Source organism: Helicoverpa zea, chromosome 31 (assembly GCF_022581195.2).
Source record: "Helicoverpa zea isolate HzStark_Cry1AcR chromosome 31, ilHelZeax1.1, whole genome shotgun sequence".
NCBI classification, from domain to species: Eukaryota; Metazoa; Arthropoda; class Insecta; order Lepidoptera; family Noctuidae; genus Helicoverpa; species Helicoverpa zea.
In genome coordinates, this window is record NC_061482.1 from 8447155 (window position 1) to 8468081 (window position 20927).

The 20927-nt window shown below is 34.2% G+C and overlaps 2 protein-coding genes across 3 annotated transcripts; one reads left to right on the forward strand and one right to left on the reverse strand.

Moving 5' to 3' along the window:
* Positions 1-434: 434 nt before the first annotated feature.
* LOC124644918 (carnitine O-palmitoyltransferase 1, liver isoform) lies at positions 435-14557 on the reverse strand. Of its 2 annotated transcripts, none has more exons than XM_047184593.1 (16): positions 14282-14557; positions 11915-12069; positions 11170-11306; positions 10211-10319; positions 9967-10134; positions 8241-8362; positions 7874-8075; positions 7305-7504; positions 6113-6291; positions 4847-4980; positions 4422-4447; positions 4101-4345; positions 3532-3737; positions 2917-3115; positions 2361-2521; positions 435-1908 (listed from the first exon to the last, which is right to left on the reverse strand). In XM_047184593.1, the coding sequence occupies exons 2-16, from the start codon at positions 12053-12055 to the stop codon at positions 1804-1806; spliced, it is 2334 nt and encodes a 777-aa protein (XP_047040549.1). In that variant the 5' UTR covers positions 12056-12069; positions 14282-14557; the 3' UTR covers positions 435-1803. The 2 variants fall into 2 exon arrangements, with proteins under 2 accessions (XP_047040549.1, XP_047040550.1); XM_047184594.1 differs by lacking the exon at positions 14282-14557 and adding an exon at positions 13633-13862.
* Positions 14558-16556: 1999 nt separating this feature from the next.
* LOC124645327 lies at positions 16557-20723 on the forward strand. The gene is made up of 3 exons (XM_047185127.1): positions 16557-16896; positions 17287-17420; positions 18484-20723. The coding sequence occupies exons 1-3, from the start codon at positions 16716-16718 to the stop codon at positions 18577-18579; spliced, it is 411 nt and encodes a 136-aa protein (XP_047041083.1). The 5' UTR covers positions 16557-16715; the 3' UTR covers positions 18580-20723.
* The last annotated feature ends 204 nt before the right edge of the window (positions 20724-20927 follow it).

The following is a 20927-nucleotide window of genomic DNA, read 5'->3' on the forward strand; positions in this document are numbered from 1 at the left end:
AAGTGCCATTTTGACTTGAAAATTAAATGCACAATACATTCGGTACCCCCAAGAATTTTGGAGTGGTTCCATGGATGGTAACCCTATAAAATATTGCCAAATAGATAACTGCTATCAATCAACTCCATTGACATAATAATTCTAAGCTCGATGATCAACTCTCGTACAATATAACAATTTGACATACAGGAGCATTGACTACAGGAGTTAAGACATTGACAATAAAAATTGACACTATCGTAGAAGGAGGTGGCCTAGTGGGTAAAGAACCAACCTTTCAAGAATGAGTGTGTAGGTTCGATTCCAGGTCAAGCAAGAACACATGTAACTTTCTTAAGGTTGTGGGGCCGCATCTCTATGGTAAATCTCTTCCAACCTTCTGAATAACACTTGGTAACCAATGATATGTATGAAATGCAAGTAATAAAACCAACTTTCAATATTCAATCTTTATTTACAATAATTCGATAAAGATTTGTAAGTAGCTTATTTAAATGTGGTTAATATTAGGTTAATTTAAAATAAAGAGGACCAAGTTTGCATTGTAGATTTATCTATAAAATATACATGATATAATTGCAATCCCCTCGTTTTTTGTACCATAATATCAAAAGGCACGTGAAAGATGTTACTGATAAGTCATTTATATACATAATGTGTTACATAAACCCCTTATTTTCTAATAATTTTATTGACATGCAGAACGTGCTTCAGAGTACAAACATTGCTTCTGGGTGGTTGACAAATCGGTAATTGTATTCCTGTCACTCATGTACATAATTAAATCTAGATAATAAATAAAATGCATTTAAAAGCAACCGTGATGTAGGTATGTACATAGTAAATATTAAAAAAATTTGATCATTGTTTAACATTTTCACTTATACAATTGTTAAGAGCATAATCTACAGATACATTCTTAATAGAAAAAAGTAAATAAATTCAAAACACATGTCTTATATTCAATGGATAATACAAGTACACGTCAGTATTTGATTGATTGATTAATTAGACTATATATTCGTAGGGCAAAAAAAATACAATTGACAAAGTTGGGTTATAATTGATAAATCTAAAAACATGAAGGTATCTTGTGCATTATCTTCAACCCCTTATTCTAGGAAATCAATATAATGGTAAATATATATTTAGTTATCAGTATCGACGACTTTAATTTTGAGGGGTTAGGATAATTTTAGTATCAAAAACTGCGGGATCGCAACACTATAAACATTCGTAAGCAGTCAGTTTACGCGTATAACACGACATTATTGACACTATCACTAAGAGCCCCCACAGTATTCACCTGGGCACCAAAACTACAGGTACTTATTGTGTGCCTTCAGTGAGTTTCTATAGTATTACTTAATATTCATACAATCTTATGGTTTGCGAGTTTCTAACTCGCTGTCCGACGTCCCCAATTTGTACAACTAACACACTTTTACCTAAAATAAACTTAAACTTATCAAAAAAATATTCAAAAGCAGCATTACTGTTAAATTAATATAATATAAACTCTATTCAAAAAAGAAAAGCATTTCAACTCTCAAGTGTGCAGCACCAGACAATTTGTATAAATATTTCATATTTCACTATTATAAATAACAATTAATATTGAATACTACCTCCCAGTGAGAGGAGATACATTTTTGGATATTAAAAAATATTGTACACAAAGATTTATTATGAAGAATACTTCTGTTTGATTTGAGTGTCAACTTATTAAAAATAAAATTATAAACTACACATTACAACAACAACAAAACTAAAACAATACAAAGAGCATGTCATAAGATTGATCTACTTGTTATTCTTGACCCCATTTTTCAGTTTTTTGTAATCATTGAATAGGTCTTGCACGTCTTTCAGAGACCTCTCGATTTGTTTCACGAAGTTCGAAGAGCTCTGTAATATGAATAATTATTCAGAATTAAAAAATGTGCAACATTTCTAGACTGGGTAGCAGCTTGGATCAGGTCTTCATTTATATTTAGAGATAAATCACCAGTATATTTCCAAGCGGAATTCATTACATATGTGTACAGTATATAGCTATAAATGTCATAAATTTATGTTTCTACACAAGGCCCGGTTTCTGTGTTACGGATAAAGTGTCAGTTAATTATCTGACAGTTAATGATTTCTGCCAGATAAAGGCTACTTATAATTTCTGCCAGACATTGCTATCTGAGACCTGTGAAACCAAAAGTAACAGTTTGTATGTCAGATAAGTTCCTGAGAGGCTATCAGAAACCAGTGGAACTTGCCATAAATGGGACACCATTTCTTAATCTTATGTGATAGTGGCCCTGAATTAGTTTAACTAAGGTATGCTGAGTAAAAAGTTAAAATCTTACCGTGATTGGGCAACTCTTTTTGCTGGAGACGTGGAAAAACAAGAGGTCTTCTCCGACGATAATGTAGGACACTCCGTAGCCGTCATCAGCCACAGGTCCGAAGCCACCGCCGGCGCTCACGCACTTCGGGTGTTTCTTTAGATCCAACATTGAGGTTTGACCTAGCAATGTAAGGCAAGAGTAATGTTATTAGACCATTTACGGTACGGCAGCTAAACTACCTATATCTATTAGTACGACGAGTTCGATAGATGTTTTCTGTTAATTTTTGTGTGAAAAAGTTACAAACTAATTTGTCATGAAGACAAATGATATACATCCATAAATTATTATTGCGTTCATTATACTAACTTTCACCAGCGGTTTCAATCGCCTCCTGAGTCCTAGCCCATAATAATATGATATTCTGATGTATAAGCTATATTTCATCAATTTACATCAAAATCCATTCCTTTAAGTAGTTTTCCTTGTACTACAGATAGTACTATGGTAGATAGTATTTACTTTTTATAATATTTCTAAGGAGTAGAATAGTAGAAGTGAATTCAGTACTGACCGTGAGGGGTCTGGCTAGTCGACAGTCTCCAAGGCTCGTTGAACACCTCTTGTAGGAAAGGCGACTCTAATTCGAGGTACTTAGAGACGACGTACAAACAGAAGAGGTGACGGTCTATGCCTCTCCCGGCCATGGCGTCCTGGTACCCCAACTGGTGACGGTGACTGGCTTTCACGAACAAATCCATTCGCTCTTGAATCTGGACAAATACATACAAAATTATGTTGTTATTATAATAAGTTTATTGCACAAGGCACAGAAGATAAACATACAGTTTTAATACACACACAAAATCAGAAGGGCTGAGACACTAAGCGATTGATCAATATGTCAATCATAGATATATTACGAAAAAAGCTGAAAATTATGATGGAGACGACAAAAAGGCTGACATGGTGATGGTCATTTATAAGTAGCTAATATAATATTACAAAATTGCCAAGACGCCTACAAACTAAACTTGTGGTATATTCTAGTAAGTTGAGAAGTTCAAAGACGCAACATATAAGTTCTTAGCTCAGTCTCGAGCCTCTCACTTTCTTTTACCCAATATTGCCGTAGAAAACTATTAGTGCATAAGCCATTTACAGAAATAATCATAGTTTTGTAACTTACCGTGGCATTAGGGTTTTCCATAGATTTGACCCACGCTGAGCTTTCGTTGGTACAAGATCGCACGGTTTCAGTGCGGCCCTCGCGGAACAAACGCGTCATAGACGCTTCGTAAGTCAAGCAGAACCGACCGGCGTCGCGGTAATACGAAAGCTGGAGAATCAACTGGATGAAGGCATCGGGAGAAATCCGACAGCTCTTCATGAAACCTGACAAATAGAACACATGTTAGAGTTTTTTATGTTTAAGTTTATAAGTATTGTTATCTACATCTATACTAATACATAAACTGGAAAGATTTGATTGTTTGTTTGAATGGAATAGGCTTTGGAACTGCTGAACAGATTTAAATAATTAGTTCCTTGCTAGGAAGCTACACTATCTGCGCTGAACATGGGTTATTTAAGCCATATTTGACATAGAATCTGTGAAAAAAGTTTTGCGCTCAACTATCACTTTACTATTAGTGTGAAATGTTGTGCTTATTTATAGGTACTTTTTAAAGAGTTGTCCTCGACTCCTTTATGAGTGATATAAGATCAAAATTAACTTCTGACGTGAAAGTTACAAACCTTTCCCATATTTGGTGTACATCAGTATTCTGAGGTCAACGTCATTCATAAGCTTTTGGGCGATGCTGTATGAAACGTCAATGGCCTTTAGAAGATCTTCGTGTCCGAGGTCCCATTGTAAGCGTATGGGAGCTGGAGGCGGTATGTCAACCGTACCGAGTGTGTTACCGTCGTGGCCGTATCCGACTTCCAATTCGCACCAGATCACATATTCCCAAAGATGACCCATAACAGGTGCGTCAGCCCTGAAAATAGTTGGTGTTACAACTAGTTTTGTCAGTGTTTCATTGGGAATTTACCTATTACAAAATTTTTACTCACCATGTGTGTTCTGAGTTAAAACCAACCTGCGAAAAATAACGGCATCTCATTAATTATAGTGTTGCTTGGTTACTAAAAACGTGGAGCGTTTAAAACCCGATTCTTTTACATAATTAAAAAAAATACTATTTTCCTTTAAAGGAGCTAATGTATTCTGTATTGATTCAATATCATTATAATGCTATGCTTAACTCACGTACCTATTTATATTGTTGTAGTCTTGTATGCGCAATTGTCATTTACATAAACGTTACAGTCATTTTAATTAACTCTAATTATATTAAATAAGTGAAGTTCAACATTGAACATTGCAACATTTTCTTGTTTGTTTAACTATCTGTAATTATAATTTAATGTATCATTGCTACTTATTATAAAAAAATCCGCTAACTAGGAAGGACAAAAATGAAATTGATGATACTTACAAATCCATTCTTGCTGAAGCATAAATTGAATGACTTATCAAACCAGCGATCGTGCGCTTTGCCGTGCAGCAGAACTCGGCCGAACTCGTCCAATTTCGATAAGTCCTTTTCATCGTATCCGTATTCAAAGTCATCTACAATATAAGAATATAATCTTTTAGATCCTGGCCAAAGTGCAAAAACATCCTGTTTAATATTTAGGTGCCAAAAGATAGTTCGAAGACAAAACAATCGTCCAGATAATAGAGATATGACGTCAATCCTACTGGCTACTCGTGGTATTATCGGGCCTACATGTCTGGTCGCGATTGGAAACTTAATACATAATATTGCCGAGTGGTACAAGAAGAGACCGCAATCTCTGTCACTGGGGAGATTGTGAATTAGTGTGGGACTGTCGATATCCTATAAGACACAAGCAAACTTTAAATTTAGGTATCTGGACTTACACAGCGCCAGTGAACTTTACAAAATATTGTAATTTGACTACAATACGTAAACTTTGATAGTAATATTGGGGTCAATGGGATCCACAATCTGTAATGAAGGTCATCCTCTTATCTCAGTAGGTATGGATGTCGGAATTGATTTACGGTTCCGCGTTTACAGTTTAAGTGTGAGTCAAAAAAATATCTTGAGGGACCTTTGTACATGTTTATTTAGAGGTTCGCTGAAATAAAATTTGTCAAGTGTCTTATTACGAGAGGAGGTAAAAGACATTCTGCTTCCGAAGATGAGTTGAAAAAACATGTGAAGACATGAGTTAAAAAAAAAGTCGCCCATACGTAAATCACTTACTTACTGACCGTTTTTTGGACGTCACTGATTTACGATTACAAAACATTTTAAGGAAATATGAAACTTGTAAAAATAATAGTAACGATAACATTCTGAAATCTGTCAGAAAAATTACAAAGTTTTCAATGGCAGCATGCTGTTGTTAAGCCGGCAACAAGGACTTTAGGTATTAATTTGAGTGGCACGTGTAAACGACGTAAGTAGACTAACACCGACTATTTTAACAAGCTATAAAACTCATGACCTTTCAGTATTATAATAGTGTAAGACTGTAAGACCATAATTTGTGTAATCATAACATCTCTACTATTATAAGTGCAATCGTTTGACTATTTGTAGCTATACCATTTTTTTTTTCTTCTATAGAAATAGATTCTTCCTAGTTTTTTTTTTCTCAGGCAAAAGTTAAACAGCCTTAGAAGCCCTATTAATCTTTCAGGCAGCCTCTGAAAAGTGTAATTCTCTTACCAAGGCATACATTGAAGGCAGCTCGTTCGATACAGTGCAGGGAGGTACGGTTGTGTCCTCGGTTGAACATAGTCTGACGAATGTGCGCCCAGTGGGAGCGTTCGCCTGCTGTCAGAGCGGCCACGCGTTCCTCTCCCACCACAGGCTCCGACTTGTCGTCAAGAATTTGTTGAATTTGTCTGAAGGAAAAATGGTGATCATACTTATAATATGTAAATCTTTAATTCTCTCTCGGGTATCTTATAATTCAACATAAGAAATTGTGATTATATGCTTGGTTACTGGAGTACTAATGCATTTAACATTATACTTAGGTGCTAACAGATTTGTTTAATCAAGTCTAAGCACTAACGCAGGTATGTACTTAAGGATTTTGAATATAAAACAAATAGGACTGTAATATTTTTTTCATCATTTGAGTATACAGAGTGATTTAAGAGGAAGATCTATGTCACATAGTCAATGAGTTCTTTGCTTATATCTCGATATAAACCATGTTTAAAATAAAAACAAGTAATTCACTTTCCAATATTGTTCAGCCGGTATCGTCTTGTTTGAACGCTACTAAGTTTACATATACATATATTATGCATATAGGTTGGAAAACAGCAGCAGTGCACCGCGACCTAAATTAGCTTGATTGGTAAGCAGTTGGTGCTTGACACTATTAATAGTCGTATCCCACTAACGTAGAGGATTACAATTGCATTACGCCATTAATTGACTTAAGCTATAATTTATTTAATTTCGTTTTTAAGACAGAAAGAATGCAGTAAAAATAGTTGTAATAAGAAAAACTATTTAGATTCCGGTTTAATTAATGCAAGGACCATACATAACGCAATGCCATTACTAGTGCGACTATTTGTAAATATTCTGACCGCTCTTGCGCTACTTCAGCAATTATACTGCTGCAATAAAATACTTCTTTCCCTAAAAATAGATGTGTTAAATGCATCCAGTAACACTTCAGATGGAGTACAACATATTTACATTAGTAAGTAGGTTATATTTAATACTAACTTCCACTTTTCAAGTAACATAATATACACCGATAAAATTGGCTAACAAAACTCAAACATTTGGTTCAGTATTTCCTGGTACGCAGCCAGACAAACAAATTCTACATCATTAAAATTTTAGTACTTATAGATTGACATTTTTTTAATGAAATAAGTAAAATGTAACTTACACTTGAATTTCACAAGGTTTCAGCAGTCGTCCCCTCGAGTATACGAGCACTTTGAAGTATCTTCCCTTATGGTAGACGGTGATGTGCGACGAGTCCTGGTAGTGAACGATCTTGTCGCGTTCGATGCCTGGCACGCGCACTGTGTTGAACAGCCTCTCGTATTGCCACGAGCAAAGGGGCACCATGTTTTGTAGCATGATCTACAAGATAATATTTTAATCAGTATCTAACACACAATAATTATTGCATTCCATCACGAAGTGTACAACAGCTGGTTGTTTTAAATATAAAGAAACAAGTATGAACCCTTTCCAACATACATCCCGAGAGAGCAAGTTCTCGCATCCGGATAAAAGGTGTCCCCTCTCAGGCTCTAGACTAGACTCTAATTTAAAATTGCTTCGATAACTACGACGTGTGAGCGCAACAGACTAATAATATTTATTTATATTATTAGGAAGGATGCTACTGCCAAGTTTCACCAAAATTAGTTTTTTGCGTTTACATCGGTTTGACTGGGAAATAACCTAGTTAAACTATGCCCAGTGAAAATACGATAAGTTACGAACCGGTTCAAGTTCCTGTCTGTCGATGAGTCTCCTGAACTTAAGGCACAAGTGTATGATGACGCCAGCACGGGCAGCCTGTATGTTGGTGGGTCTCAGTAAAATGGCGTCTGTCCCATAGAAGTTCGAGTTGACCATCAGAGGTGAACGACCTCTTAAGTAGACATACTCCTCCCACCAGTCGGACACGTAGTTGCTGGACCACCTAAAACCAAGATACACCATGAAATGGGTGACTTAAGTGTTAAATACGAATAAAGGTAATTCACAAAACTTTTTTGTTTTTCTTCGTACGATCGACTTATTCATAGTTAGCCAGGGAAAGTGTTGCTGTTCCATTTAAATTATAACATATAAGTAGAATAGTTACCATGACTTTAGAACAAGGTATCTCTGTAGCTTCACAGCAATGGTTTCTTCGAATTCCTTAGCTAATCCTTCTACTCTCTTATAATTTTCGTCGTCCAATAGGGGACGAACACTAGTCAGGTACTGGAACAAAATTTTAATTGATTTTATTTTATTTTATTCAAAAGGAACTCCAAGTTATTAGATTTGTGCTCCTTCAGTTATAGCAGAACACATCATGCATATATATATGTCACCGGAAAATAACAAGATCCGTAAGTTTATCAATTTACTAGGAAGTTTATAAACTTTCGTAAGATTCTAAACGGGAGATAAATTGTAATATTTTACGTCCACATTTTCGTAAATTTATCAATTTCCGACGTCATACGGTAAATTTATAAACTAACGAATCTATTCGTAAGATTTTATATGGTTCGATCAATCACAGAAATTCTTTTAAATATACGATCTTTGAAATACGTAAAATAACACACTGCTCTCTGATTGGTCAATGTTCATAGTGGCAATGCTTAGGAAGGAGAAGTGACACGTGACAGCCAACCAATCAGATCGCGCGTAGCGTTTGGTTGCTGCTTACTTATTATTTTACGAGTGAGTTCAGTAAATTTATCAATTTACGAAAATGTGGACGTAAAATATTACAATTTATCTACCGTTTAGAATCTTACGAAAGTTTATAAACTTCCTAGTAAATTGATAAACTTACGGATCTTGTTGTTTTCCAGTGACATATACATCATCTTCAAAATTAAAATCCAAGAAAATTAAACAATATTATAGTTCGGCCATTCAGAGAATGCGTTCCTGACACGTCGCGATTGAACTGACGACGTAACTTTGCAATGGCGTTGCAGTTACGATAAAAATATTTTTGCTGGTTGTTTACCGTTTTAACAATTGAGGAGCATTAAAACAACATTATTATATCAATAATCAATGAATGTAGTTACGTCGTCAGTTCAATCGCGACGTGTCAGGAACGCATTCTCTGAATGGCCGAACTATAAATTAAACAACACATGAACTTACAAATTAAATTAAACATTTGAAATTGGAACACGGGTTAAATAGTAAATAATTAAAGAGAAAAATTAAAAAAAATAATAAAACATTAAAATATTCTAAAACACAAATAATACAATGAAAAAGGTAACAATGAATAGGAACTATATAGATCAATTATTAACAATATATGGTAATTGTGTGTGACCTGTTGATACGTCAACATAAAACAATCAAAATCGTGCCCGAATTAAACGTTTGAATTTAGCAAGATTGTTAGAAAAGATATCTATGTCTCCCGAAGAACTCGAAACAATATTGTATTCGTAGGTCATCCTTGCAATGGGTGCATGTTTTGCTAAATTGGTGCGGCAGCGGGGAACCCTGAACAACGGGCGAGGGTAAAGTGGAATTCTAACAGGAACATTGATGTCATACTTAGGAGATCTGGACAGTTCGTTTAAGACCATAAGTCGTTGCTGGAAGCGAGGAGAGCTCCAATTACGACACAACTGCCGTAAAGTTGATTTAATAATACCATTAATTATTTTTTTCTGCATTGAAAAAAGTTTTCTAAATAAGGCACAGTAATGTTACGTACAAGATTGATTACAATACTGTTTTATCTTTTGACTTAGATATTTATTCAATGATAAGATTCGATATTTTGTGTCTGTAAATAAGTTGCTTGTTGACATAAGACTGTCTGGAAGTTAACTCACCCGTCTCATAGTATCTTTGACAGCAGGCAGAGGGAGTCTTGGCAGCGATCCTTGAAAGCTGTACAACTTGGGTTTGTTCCACCCGGATAATACTTTAACAACACTTATCCACAACATTGTTTTCAGAGATATCTTCGAGCCTGGAGCGCGTGATTCGTACATCCATCCCTAAAAATCATTACACATTTAAGATAAAATTTTACTTGTTCGTGTGTTAAGAATGGTTAATTTGTATAATGTTTACCTTGTACATTAATAGCAGTTTGAGAAGGTATCTCATGAGAAATATCACACTAAGCCACATGGTGAGAGCGGCCAATAAACAAGCGATGACCTGCCACATCGTGGAGTTGCTGAACAAAACATAATTTGATTTTAAAATAAATAAAATGCTATGGCGGCTGTCGACTGCGGCTACGTCCTTGTGAGACTATATGGATGTGAAGGTGCTGGGTGCCATCATGATCTATGAAGCCCAATCTTAGTTCCTAGCTCTAGAAGCACAATTAGCTTAAAATTTTCCTAGGATGATTTTTGAAGACTATTAAAGAAGGTAGTCCGCGTTATTCTCAGGAAGTGCTGGGTACACCTTGATAAAGCAGAGCAGTTCCAAGTTTGTAACGCAATCTAATCTAAAATAAGGCTGAACATGTAGATAGCATAATTTTTGCGTTCATATTGTAAATTAGGATATTAATCCAGCCACGACAGTTACGTAATTATATAACACTAGACTATAGATCCTATCTATTGGAATATAGTGTCTGATAAATATTCGATAAGCCGATATTAAAATTACTGTTGTCATTGATTTTCCGTGGATGTGTTTAGTACATGTTAACTTTGTCTTTCTTTAATTATTTATTTATTTTCATCATCATCACAAGGAACCGGTACATTTATGCTAACAAATAATAACACATTTCATCATTTAACTGCCCTGGTATCTTGGTGTCTAGACAAGAGCTCAAAGAATATGATTAAATGGCTCACTTTGTACTAATTTTGAACTAAAACTTTAATTCTTATATTTTACAGGGACAGCCTCAACAAAAAAAAAGCAAGTTAAAACTACAGCTGGCCTATACGTTGGCCAAATAATTTGTATTGCCATCTTAGCATACACGATACCCGCTGACAGTGATGCGGAGGCGAAAAACTCATCATAGCATATTTTTTCCATAAATAAAAGAATAAACTTACCTAGGTAATATAGTAAGTGTTTTTTGTACTAATCCAAACGGTATGCTAAATCCGGCAAAGTGCGCCGCAACCAGCAGTGTCCACAACACATACAGAGACTGCAGGTGACCTGGGTACACGCCATTATGGACGCTGTTCTGTGAAACATAACGATCAAATTGATACACCTATCACTGGTAGGTACTTTCAGAGCAGGTATGTCGATCTATTCGTAAAACAACTGAAGAAAGTTAGATCTATAAAATGAGCCAAAATGAATTTGATAATCATTAACATGACTGCATCCCAAATCGCTGCAATATCTATTTCTTAATTATCAATTATAATCAGAATCACACAGTATACTGTAATCAAGTCACATTTATTTATAATCATTGAAAGTAGACTCCAACAATGGCCTTTAAAATATTTACAATTAACTGAATGATTACATAATGATTAGATTTAGCTTCTGTTTAGCATAGAGGAAAATTACATAGAATTTACATAGTGTAATATATTGTACAAGAACAGTGATACATTTTTTTTTAGAGGGTAGATCAGTTATACCAGAAATTGGTATATTGTAATATGTAGATAAATAATAACCTTAACGTGGACTTTTAATTACTGTCCGAAGTGTATCCAACAAACGACTTGCTATTGTATAGATTAGTTGACCTCTGCTAGACCTACGTGTATGTATGTGCGTATAGTCAAACATCTTACACATTATACATGTAGTTTGTACATATGAAGTACTTACTCTGAAACGCGCTAGACGTTTCTTCCACGAGCGTATTCCTGACTCCCAGACCAGGTAGAGTACTTCGCGGTCAAAGTTCACGTCCCATCCGTCGTGAGTGATCGCGAAGGAAAACGCAACGGCTGAGTGCGCTTCTGCCATCTTGCACTACCAACCTAAAACAACGTATACTACTAAGTTTTTGTTTAGACAAAATTTTATGCATCAGGCAGAATTGTGTTACTGGAGAATTTGTTCCACCATTTCTTCTTCCCAGCAAAAATACATAGGAAATGCAGCGGAATTTTTGGTTTACATTACTCTCCATTATGCACACAAACAGTCAGAAGTCAAAACTTGTAACTGTCCAAGTTTAAACTGAACAAACTTATGATGCTAGTTCTACTTTAGCTCTATTTAACTATCACATCATACTTTGCACTATGAATTAAATAATAGCATTGCGCATAGCTGCTTAATATTTTATATTAGTAGTAGCACATATTTTTATTCTAGTTAACATACATATACTTATAAAATACTCGATTTTGCTGATACTTTATCTGCAACCTTCGTTCAAATAAAAATCTGTATCCATGTCTATGGCATCATCTAACTGCAAGGCAAAAATTAATTCTATTAGTTCAGTCTTAGTGTCAGAACAGTTAATGCATACACACCATCTTTCAGCTGTTTTGCCTTGTGCATAATAAAAAAATACTGGTATGTTTACAGATTAGTAAAACCTCAAGTAACACTGTTATCCCCTTATTAATAAACCCAAAGTAAAGTTATTCAAAGTTAAAACAAATGAGTATTGTTATTCCTTTTTAACAGACTTGAATCCATATTTATTAATAACTGCCAGTTTCTTCATCTAAAGTAAAAGTCAAAGTAATGTCGAAAGTAAAAGTAACGGTCAAATTCGTTTTTTCAAGGCTAAAGTGACAGCAAAACTAATAGAAAAAACGAATTTGAACGTTACTTTTACTTTAGACATTACTTTGACTTTTACTTTGGCTTTTACTTTTGATGAAGAAACTGGCTGTAAAAGGTTAAAAGTTATGGTAACTATTGAGCTTTTTTTTTTGTTTTTTTTAATGACGTCAAAAATCATCAAATGACCTGTCCCGCTGTGGGTTAGCAGCAAGTGAGGGAGTGTCAGACTCTTAATGACTAAAAACCGTCATGCTCCGTCATAGGCCTTTTATGTACCAGGGCAGCTGGGGTGTAACTATTGAGCTCAGCTATTCTTTTTATATTTCATGATCTATATTGTACCATTCATCTTTTTAATGATTAATTACAATAACCAGTTATAAGCAAATTATCGCAGTTTCGCCAAGCAAGCACATAATCAGCATTTAAGAAACATGGGCTAAATTAATGCAGAATTGCCTGAGTTGAACTGCATTCACTGTCCATAAGTTTTTTTTTTTGGTATCAAGATAACTCTCCCTAGACTGATATGGCTATCAAGAAGAGACATTTCTTACTAACTAATATTAAAGTTTAACGTGAGGGTATACCACAAGTTATAGAATTATACAAATTGTCATTGGCATCATGTAACATATTTTTTTGCTATTTAGCAATTTAGCATAAAATAGAATATTAACATCATACTCTTTATTCTTCTTTGATTAACACACTTAAGTAGGTATATACATTTTTTTTTTCACTGACCAACTTCAAAGTGTGTTGTGCAAAAAGCCTTGGATGAAAGTATACCCACTTACCTACTTAAAATTCTTCAGAAGTTTTTTCTTTGAATTTTATTTATATTATATTTTGTTCTTTTCTATTTCAAACTTTTCCAACATTTGAAAGTGGAACATTAAACTTCTGTCACACTTGCTAAGCAACCATACATTTTACTTCAACATTAGAACATAATTTATTTTCCGACCTACTTTTATTATAGAATGTAAAAAAGTTATTCCAGAATATTAGGCAGAACTACAACGCACTACACGAGAGAAATCTGTACACACATTCGCAACACACAGGATATTAATACGCGCTCGCTTCGGTGCACGCACACACGCTCAGCAGGTGTCAAAGTCTAATCTGAGGAACGCGACGGTTTTACGTAAATTCGCAACAATCGCAACACGACTAAACCTTCATTTTTTTACATTACGCTTCAATTGTGCACAGTATTATCAATGATTAAGACCATTTACTAATATTAATGATTAAATAAAAATTATATATGGTCAAGTCACATGCTGACAACGCATAATGTTAGTTAGAAATTACAACAACGTAAACGTACTCAATATTTCCAAAATTCTTTACTGAAATTGATTATAAATCAAAACAATAAAGAAGACTTGATACCGTATTCGATTAAGATTACAAAATTATTTGACATAAACTTCTTACCTTGAATATTTCAACAATTTACGAGCACCAATAAGTAGTACGCAGACAGGTACTGGTACAGTTTAATAACCGTACCTTGCTTGTTACTTTATTTACACACCACCTTTTAACATTTTGCTGAATAAATGTTTTTTGTATTCAATATATCGTCTACAAATAATAAAACGAGGCCAAGAAAAGTAAGTATTAAAATATATTTACATTCGAAATAAATACCACAAACTTCAAATTCGTACAATACGTGCCATATGACCAAAGAGTAAGCATAGAACTGGAATGGAACGGTACAAAATGAATTCAAGCAAAGCAACTAGGTACATACATAGCTACAGCGAGTCCGCGACACGTACTGGTACGTTCACACGCGCGCGTTCAAATCGACATTCAACGGGCACAGTCACGTTCACGAGCGTGTAAACGGTACGCCCGAGCCCGTGAACGCGCCCGTGCCCGTGAATGCCGCGAATCGGTCGAGTGTCGGTTTTTTGGCAAAGTTCAAAGGATGAATGTGCGGGCGCCCGGCGACTGTTTACACGCGCGCGGGCAGTCAGTCTCTCCTGCGCTTTCGTGACGATTAAACGTTCTAAGAAAGTCGCTACGATCGGAGATTACAACATGGCGGAATGGTTAACGTCGTTCATCATTTTGATTCTTTTTCCAATAAAAATAAGTTAAGGCAAAGGCTATGACAGCAACAACACCGAGATCCTCGCTGCTCGCCATTCTTGCACTGACTGACACGACGGCGCGCGTGTGAACAGCTTGAATGTCCGCCTGCCCGCGACGGGCTGCACGCCGCGCAGCCCGCCAGGCAGCCCGCCGGGCTGCGCGGCGCGCGTGTGAACGTAGCATACGACTCGTCAAAACTAGTGTTGTGAAACGAACTGCGAATTTACACCGTCGGAATTTTCCAGATTAATTTACTGATTACTTTACTTCAATTATAATTTTCTTAAAACTGGATTATAATTTTTACTACAGTATCTTCAAAGAAAGTCGCCAGTTAAGTCAAAGTTTACCTAGCTAGTTATGGTACTTCTTTACATTAATACTAATGTAATAAATAAGATTTTTTATCTATTTGTTTGTATCCTAAGTGCTCTGAAACTACTGAACAAACTTGAAAAATCCTTTCTGAGTAACATATGCTATATTTTATCCCGGTACGGGCAAACAAACTTGAAAACTGCTTATAGTTAATATACTCAACAGGTACACTTAAAAAAGAGGGAAGACAGCCAAGGTAATATTCCATTATAATACGAGTGACGGTGGAATAACGTATAAATATTTAAGTTTGTTTGTCTTATCAGACGATGGAGATTTTACATAGTTTAAAAAAATTATCCTACTTTCTACTTATATCCTACTTCCTACTTATATTATAAATCCTATTTATATCCTACTTTTATATTATAAATCTGAAAGTTTGTGAGAATGTATGGATGTATATTTGTTATTCAATCAAGCAAAAACAGCTGGACCGATTTGATTGAAATTTGGTATGTAGATAGGTGATACCCTGGATTAACACATAGGCTACTTATTATCAACACACCACGCGGGCGAAGCCGCTGGCTAAAGCTATATAGTATATAATATGTAATGGGCACTTCGTGGGCTGCAGGCATTTAAAATTTCCCAAAAAAATGGGACAAAAAAAAAAAACTTTTTGTATATTGTAATGGTGGTTTAACATTAATGTAATCATTTTTTTTAATGGATCAGCTCAAAAAATAGTCACCGGTTTGACGTTATTAGTTTGATTAAATTGGCATTGCTACTTTTAACTACTTGAGAAAATAAAAAATATCGACCTAGGATAAAATAATATACAGCAGTCTACAACGTTTCTCGCGCCCTTCTACATTAACAATGATTCCTTCTACATAAGATTTTGCGCTTAATATAGTGGGCACATCCATTTTATATGGCTGAAAATACAAATAAACATGTGGGAGTCATTGGGAGTACATAGCGCTAGAATGGCAGGAAGTAAATGGGGGAAGGAAATAAAGGAGAACATAGGGTAGTATAGGGAATTGCTTATTATTACCGTAAACTGCTTAATTGAAGTAATATTAAGATCGACTCTATCTAATTTGCAACTTGTTATTAGTTTTTATGTAATGGTAAATTGGTAATGGATTTTAATGAAATTGTAACCCATGCGGTAGATATGTCACAATGTCAGTTTAACTTTTGACGTTGTCAAACTTAAAAGTGACTTCGACGTGTGTTGGATGCATGCATTGACATAATTATAACTATAGTTGGATGGAGTGTCCGTCTGTCTGATGTCGAGTGCGCGGGCTCATGTCATATTTGTGAATTGAATTCTATAGTTTTGTTTCTCTTGTAGAACATTAAATCATGGTTATTACTTAATTTAAGTGTTCTCTAATTTGTACACTTCAACTTTCAATTAAAAAAAATGCTATTAAATATTCCCATGTTAAAACTCAAAGAGAAAGTAACTATATTTTTTGTTATATTATTTATATTTGCGGGGATATATTTTTACTTGAATCACTTGCAACAAAACTACGACAGTGCTCAATGGTCTGGTGAGCGCTGCTTATCCGAACTGACATCCATCAAGTATCAACTAAATGGTAAAATTATAAATAATTTTGGAAAACACCAAGTGTTTTGACCTTTTACAGCCCTAAAAATACCGGTACCGGTGTTACTCAGGGATAATGTAGCTTTCCACCAGTGAATTTTTCAAATCGGTTCCAATGAACCCCTAAGATAACCCACTGAAAATAGTTTCTGAGTAAATTGTTTCCTCTTTATTATATTAGTATAGATGAAAGTATACATCACAATGCCAAATTTCATCAAAACAAGTTTGTTTGACAAACAATTTTTTTCTTCAGTGAAGATAGAATGAGTGCCACTCTGTTACTGTGTTGCCTATCTTGACGTTTGTAAAATCATGGAAATATTATATTGAGGACATTAAGTCTACAAACTAAGATTGTATCATATACATGTTACAGTTGTTACGGAGTACAAAAACCGCATTGACAAGCTGCTGACAGAGACGCAGAAAGCTCACGATGCTGAGAAGGAGAGGTACAAAGATGTCATGGACAGTTGTGTGGCCATGAAACAGCAAACTGCCATATGTCAGGTAAAATATATAATATATCCATCATCTGCTTGTGTTTTTTTCCCTCAGTATGTTGGGGTTAGCTTCTGGGTACCAGTTTTACATGAAACAACCACCTATCTGAAATAACAACATTTAGAGGAGCAGGTTTCAGGGCTAACTGGATATCTCACTATAAAGTGCTAGTGGCTCGCGGTAAACATGCTTTGCTACATATAAAGTCCACCATCTTGTTACAAAAAATGTGATAAATGAGGAACAATTTATTTATAATATTGTATGTATATTAGTAATATAACAAGCTGTTTTTTTTTTATTACATCAACCATATCATGGCATTATTTATAAAGGTTATCCTTTACTTTTAATTAATAAATTAGCTTGACCCAACAATTTCAAACCCATTTGCATTGTAGCATATAAACCTTGTTGAATCTGCACAGCTGAGCTTAGGAAGCCTGAAAAGAAGAAACAGCTATTCCACCTGTGTTCTAATGCCCATTTTCACCAACAAATACTTAAATTAAGGGATCCCCTAAGAGCATTTACGGAACACTTAATAAGAATTTCGTTTTCACCAAAGTTTAGGTATCCCTTATCCATAGTCATTTATGTCAAAATTGGGAGAGCCCTTATTCTAAGTGGCACTTAGATTAAGAGATTGTTGGTGAAAATGGGCATAAGGGTATTTCTGTGCACCCAGTAATAAACGGTTGTCAAACACAAATGTTGATAGAAAAGAAAAGTGTTGTTCAGATTTGTGTGTTCAATCAAACAAACTCTGAAGAGTTTTTTAATATTGGTACATAATAATAATATAGTTACAGGTTCGATTACGTAAAATAAAACACCCAGATTAAATATCCTAAACTGTTACTATTTTAAAAGTCTAATCTTATCATGCTTGTTAAATTTCATTGTTTTGATAAGATTAATAAATTTTAATGAGCTAATTATAACTACAAATGGATTTTCAATATATTTGAGTAAAAAACAGTCCTTTTATGTACACTTTTTATGTAGTACAGTTCATATGTTACATTATAATGCAAAATAACATCATTTTCTATCTATTATGTTTCAGAGTCAATTTGAAGATCTACAAATTGAATGCAAGAAAGTTAGAGAAGATTACAACAAGGCAGTAAAGGATATAGAGAAACTTAAGGCTCCAGGTTAAAATTTATTTCTCGCAGCAAATATATACAGACTTAAGGAAAATTTAGCTTATAATAGTGGGGATTGTAAATATTACACAATTTAACTATCATAAAAATATTGTCTGCAACAAACTATACATTTGTACAAAGCAAATGAGGGCTTACAAGTACTTGTGCAATCGTCCAACTGCTAGGGAGTTGTAATAACTGAGTGATACAATTCTCCAAAATATTTTAAATATGACTATTGTATTTGCGTTTGTTTGTCCATTCCGCACGCTATATCCTAAATAACTTGGCGAATCCATAGGTAATTATCTGTTTAGCTGTGCAGTATTTCTTAAATACTGGCTCCTACTTAGAATGACTAAACAGTGGTGTGGGGTGTATAAACGTGAGCTGATGACGACATTTTATTTTTGGAATATCTGCAGTAGACTCGTCACGATTTTGATATTCCTTTTTGTTTACCAATTTGGTCGGTACGGTCATTCAGAATAACTTAGCAATTAAATACGTATTGATTGAAATGGATGATTGTTTACTAACAGAAAAGCATTTAGGTATACATATTTTCGACCGTTACGAAAGCGAAGCCGAAGATTTTGTTACAATAATGTGTTTTATGTTAAAAAAGATGCACGTACTACGTACCTACTTATAGTTTTAATAATACAATGTATTGTATATTTTGTGCTACTGTTGTCTGTGCGTACCTATAAATATTTTAATGATAGACTAACGACATTTCCATGTTTTGGCTATTATATGGTTTATATTTATAACTTAAGAAGTATGAACAAGTATCTGCTTAGAAGTGTCCCCTAACACAGTAGATATTACATATTATACATATTATTACATATATGGTTTTTGTCAAATAATTTGCGAATTATTCCTCTTCTACATTTCATAAACTCTATTTTTCTTGTATTTGATAGAAATTATTACTTTTTTTCTAGGTCTTTGGCCATATAACATTTGAACGCCTTTTTAAGATGAATGCTTTGACTGGTGGTGGGAAACTCCGATGTGTTATAGTTACATTTAAATTTTAATTACTTTCGGAGTAAAACAAACACATCAAAGATTACCTTGACGTATATTACCGTGGTTGATAAGATCATGCCGCACATCGGATGTTAACTTAGGTAAAACATTAAAAAAAAAACTATTTGAATTTCCCACTACCAGTGGAACTAGTGGAAGCGTTCACCTTAGCAAAAGTCATAATATATTTTGTACCTAAAAGTAAGATAATAGAATGTCTATGACTATATACATAAGCGTTGTATAGACCAAAGAAAATTCTGCTGTAAGGTATTTTGTAATTTTGAACTTATTAATTCTTTAATGTATAATTTAATATGTATTTTACGTTTAAGAAAACTGGAACATCTTCTTTTTCTCTTAATTTTTTACATTTTTGAAGGGTTAAACGATGCTTTGAATATTTTTCTAAATCTGTGATCTTTCAATAGAGATAGCTAATAAAAAAGCTAAGTTACTAATGTGGAGATTATCCGTACTCCATGTGTTTAATCAACTATGTAAAGATATAATTTGTACAATTCTTTGGCGACATCCGATACCATAAACAGTATGAGGTAGGCAATTATCTTGTCTATGCAAAATAGCCAAAGAATTGGGAGGAAAAAAAGAGGATCGTAGTTAGCTAGGTACCACTCTATATTTTTTTTCATTTACATAAAGGAAATGAAACCGTTGTTACGATACGAAAGTAATATTTTTTGTTTTAAATTATTTGTGAATGTTAAATTTGTTAAACTTACATGACACTAACGGCCAGTTTCTTCATCAAAAGTTAAAGTAATGTCTAAAGTAAAAGTAACGGTCAAATACGTTTTTTCAAGGCTAAAGTGACAGCAAAACTAATAGAAAAATTGAATTTGACCGTTACTTTTACTTTAGACATTACTTTGACTTTTACTTTGGTTTTAACTTTTGATGAAGAAACTGGCTGTTATAGTTGTTTTAATCTTAAGTATGACTGATAGGTTGTTGTATATGATGCACGATGATTCTTCTATTTGTACTTTTTATAATAATTAATAATAATGTATCTGTAGGTAATTATAATTACAACTAATGTATAAAAATGCATATAATATTTTATCAATTTTAATACAATTTGTCCAAATTATTATATTTGTTTTATTTTATTCAACTTATTCATTGTTGGGTACCTAACACAGAGTACATTTGGTACCTATGTGCTGCTTTTGAAGTAAACTGTAGCTATTATTAGGCGCACTGGCATGCTCTATACTTACAGTACATGCTCTTTACAGTACATGATCTATACTTACAGTACATGCTCTATACTTTGATAAGTTATATAGTGTAA